A 4,538-nucleotide genomic window follows, 5' to 3' on the forward strand; every position below is an offset into this window, starting at 1 on the left:
TCGATTGATTGATTGATCGATTGATCGATTGATTGATCGATTGATCAATTGATTGATCGATTGATTGATCGATTGATCGATTGATTGATCGATTGATTGATCGATCGATTGATTGATTGATTGATTGATTGATTGATTGATTGATTGATTGATTGATTGATTGATTGATTGATTGATTGATTGATTGATTGATTGATTGATTGATTGATTGATTGATTGATTGATTGATTGATTGATTGATTGATTGATTGATTGATTGATTGATTGATTGATTGATTGATTGATTGATTGATTGATTGATTGATTGATTGATTGATTGATTGATTGATTGATTGATTGATTGATTGATTGATTGATTGATTGATTGATTGATTGATTGATTGATTGATTGATTGATTGATACACGTATTCAGGTTTAATGAATTATATCATTTGGCTTTATCGCTTCATAAATTTGGCATTTTCATCCATTCCAAATATTTTGCGAAAAGTTGATCTAAAATGTTTACAAAAATCACAATTTAATTCAGTTCTAGTAAAAAAATTAATCAAAAATTTGTGAAAAATTTTAATATACGATTTATTAATTGAAATATTTTGTTTGTCTAATGGATTGTCTAACTAATTTAATTTAAATTATGGTTTGTTCAATTTTTAAAATGAAATAAATTCTGAAATTATTTTGAATTGTAGAAAATAATTTAATTAATAATAATAACACGGATTAGATTAGTGAAAAAAGGAAAAGTGAAAAGATGTTGACCGATTAGATTAGTGTTTCTGTCTTCTGTACAGTATGGCGTTAGTCACTGTTCACAGATCCCCGAGTCCTAGCGGGGACAATGCCCCTGAAACTACTCACTCATTTGTTGTTAGTTTTTTGTTTGTTGGCCCTTTTTTAAATTTAATTTTAAAATAAATTATTAATAAATAGAATAAATAATAAAATAAATAAATTATTAGTTCTGTCTATATATCAATGTATTAATTATTTTGTTAAAATTTCTTTATTTCATTGTTTAATTATTAATTTATTTAATTAGCTGGTAATTTAAAAATATAAATAATGTAAGAGTCCAAGGTCAAAGTATGATAGGTCATTCTTAATTTCTTTAATTACAAATCAGTAAATAATAAAATTTATATCACAAAATAAAATAATTATTAATAAAAGTTTAAATAAAAATTAATTAATTAATTTTTATTTAAATTTCTATCATTCAAATTAAAAAATTTTCACTGAAGAAAACATTAATTATTTATTTAGGACATGTCGAATTGTGATGGGGAGGGTGACAACAGCTTCAAGACAGGCCATATGCCTCATAGGTCTTAATAAATTAAATTAAATTATTTAAAAAAATAATAAATAATAATATTATCAGTTGTTACTATTTCTATCAGATAATAATAAAATTCTTTTATAAAATTTATTAATAAATATTTATATAATAAAATAATTTCTACAAAAGTTTAAGCGAGAGTTACTTGACAGTAAAAGGAGCAGCATTAATACTATCACAGACAGAATGTCCTAGAAGCACTACAACAGAGACACATGCAGGTTCTTTCATAATATTACTTAATTATTATTCACATTATTCATATTATTATTATTATTTTATTATTATTATTAGAAAATTTATACAATGCCCTTTAAAGGCGCTTTTTGAGTTTATTGGAATTGGTGCACAAAATGTTTCTAGTTTTTTATTTCCTTAACTCCTTTGATGTTAATTAATAATTAATAATAATAATCAAATTATATTATTAATTATACTATTAATTATACTATTAATTAGTAATACCAATTGAAGTTACGTTACTAATCGCCTTTTATAATGTCGAGATGATGGTTTCATTTAATGGGGTGCTAATTAAAGACTAACTAATCTATCTTCTTTCTTCATTATGATATCAATTAAAACTGATTAATTAATTTGTATTGCTTGTCATTTAGCTTTAATTTTGGAGGAATGCCTTTAAAATCCAAAATGATTAATATACTAATCTATAATTTTAATGAGTCAATTAATAAAAATTCATCATAGTTATTTAGAATAAATACTTTTTATTATGAAAAAAAAGATGTATTCCATAAATTTATACAGGTGACATACAGTTGCACTTACAGGCAATGTTGTACTTGCTGAGGGCTCAGGATAAGTTGAAGCTGGTTAATTGAGGATTTTTTTTTGTTTTTAAATTAAAATTAAATATACATTTAATATTTTTATCATATTTATAAATGATTAATTATTTTATTTCCAAAATAATTCTCAACCATTCGATCAGGCTGTTAAACTCGAAAGTCGATCAAACAACAACAACAACAACAACAGCAGCAGCAGTGTTAACAACAGCACCAAACAACACAACAACACAAATGCTTCAGACACCAGGGATTTCGACCTATCATCATCGTCGTCGTCCACACCATTGTCACTATCATCTTTAGCATCTCCATCATTTTCCTCCTCATCATCATCCCCATCATCATCACACTGCAGATACATGGCATTGATATCTACAGTTGTCGAGAACTCATCTAGGGGTTTATGTTTGATTGGCACTCTTCATTTGTCATCTTCACTTTACATTTTTTTTACAACCAGCTTTCATCATCGTTTGTCGTCATCATTTATCATCATCATCAGTTTGCCGTCAGCATCAGTTTGTCATCATCATCAGTTTGTCATCACCATACCATCAGTTTGTCATCACCAATTTTTTTCACATTTCTCAGATTCTCGTGAGGAATCAACCATGATATTGGGTATTGACATAAAAGACTCAAAGGCCACCATCGGATTGGTGCTTCCAATTTATGGGGACTGTACCCTGCAGCTCGATGGAGATGGGTGGGTACTGGTAGACTGGATGATTGGGTGACTCTGGATCTGTTTCCAGCTAAATTATGAATAATTAATAATAATTATAATTAGTTGTAATTATTTTCTATTATGATAATTATAATTGACTGCAGAGGGATCACCATATCCACAAACGGCAAACTGCACAACTTCAAGCCTCTCTCTGTCCAAGCTATGTGGTTGGCTCAACATTTTATCCCTTGAGACTTTTACAAATTTTTATGGTAAACTTTCATCGGTACAGTCGTTATTAAAATATGTTACAGTCACATCACATCACATGACGTCATCGTTACATCACTTCGCCATGACGTCACCGCAACGAACAGGGCAGCCCTGCAGTGTCTGACGAAAGCTCGGGACGCAGCGAGCCACTTCAAGCACTTTGCATCCACCAACAACAGCAGCAGCAGCAGCATCAACTTGGGACACATACACTCGACTTGGAGCAAACATTACCTGGCACGAATCACCTCAGAGCCTTCCAGCCTCTCTGAATGGCACTGCACTGTAGACACAACACCTCAACATGATTTCTGCTCGTTGTCCTTTGCAACAACTAGTGCTGGAGTGTACGTTGTTGTTGTTGTTGTTGGTGGTGGTGGTGTTGTTGTTGTTTATTGCTGCTGTTGCTGTTCTCATACATTTCATTGTCGGTTGTGTCTCTTACGAATTGTGCATAGGCTGATGAATTCACAGTTGGAGAATGTGATCAGGCTGAAGTTGAAGCAGATCATGATGACTGTGGATCTGGAGGAAGTGACCAGCAAATATGTGAGTTTATAATAATTGTATCTGTAATAATAATAGTTTATCGTCAATAGTCCAGCTGCAGTGCAAACCTGTCACCCATCAACAAACCCCTTTCAGCTGCGGACTCGCCTGGAAGAGGAGATGTCGATGAGTTTGTTGGAGTGGAGGAGGTTCATAGACGACGAAATGATCATCATTATGAGGCAGATGGATGCCCCTTCTGAAATTCTTCCATTCCTCTTCTTGGGCTCTGAATGGAATGCCTCGAACTTGGATGAACTACACGCTAACAAGTTGGTGAATCTCTTTTCAAAATGTCGATTCTTCAACCCCTTTTCTATGTTCCTCATTGCTGTTCTGCTCTCTTTTGTCATTGCTCTCATCCACAAAGTCATATTCATCATCACATCTTTTCCAAAATCATCTTCATCATCGTCGTCGTCGTCGTCATAACTCAGTGTCAGGTACATACTGAACGTGACGAGGGAGATAGCGAACTTCTACCCGGAGACATTCGAGTACGTGAACGTGAGGGTCTTCGACGACGATCACGTTGATCTGCTCATCCATTGGGAGAGCACCTACAAGTTTATATCCAAGGCTAGGTGGGCTTCCTCTGACTGTTGTCATGCTGTCCTTTTGAATTTTGTTTTGTTATTGTTTATATTATCAATGTCCTGGTTATGACATTAAACTGACCCTCACTGCCTTGTGAGTGATGTTGGATCATCAAAGGCAGGGCCCACCGCTTATAACTGTGGTTGCGTAAGGAAGGGTGTCCTGCGTAAAAATTAGCCAAAGAAATTACTTATGATGGAATGGCGTCGAGGGGTATTTCGGTTTCATCATAGGTAGCCAAACGGCAACCCCCGATCTCGGGGAAAATGTCGTCTAAANCGTGTGTTGTTGTTA

At 33.0% G+C, this 4,538-nt stretch overlaps 1 protein-coding gene across 1 annotated transcript in view; it reads left to right on the forward strand.

The window, feature by feature from the left end:
* Positions 1-1,467: 1,467 nt before the first annotated feature.
* The window catches only part of HELRODRAFT_88016 (hypothetical protein), a gene marked incomplete at both ends in the record, with an annotated part of 4,600 nt that continues 1,529 nt past the window's right edge, over positions 1,468-4,538 (forward strand). Inside the window, 9 exons of the mRNA XM_009029749.1 lie at positions 1,468-1,564; positions 2,112-2,176; positions 2,296-2,352; positions 2,758-2,861; positions 2,987-3,052; positions 3,203-3,445; positions 3,557-3,647; positions 3,744-3,919; positions 4,085-4,231. Coding sequence (XP_009027997.1) covers positions 1,468-1,564; positions 2,112-2,176; positions 2,296-2,352; positions 2,758-2,861; positions 2,987-3,052; positions 3,203-3,445; positions 3,557-3,647; positions 3,744-3,919; positions 4,085-4,231 — 1,046 coding nt within the window. The remainder of the gene's footprint in view (positions 1,565-2,111; positions 2,177-2,295; positions 2,353-2,757; positions 2,862-2,986; positions 3,053-3,202; positions 3,446-3,556; positions 3,648-3,743; positions 3,920-4,084; positions 4,232-4,538) is intronic.

The sequence above is a fragment of the Helobdella robusta genome, assembly GCF_000326865.2.
Source record: "Helobdella robusta unplaced genomic scaffold HELROscaffold_62, whole genome shotgun sequence".
Classification (NCBI taxonomy): domain Eukaryota; kingdom Metazoa; phylum Annelida; class Clitellata; order Rhynchobdellida; family Glossiphoniidae; genus Helobdella; species Helobdella robusta.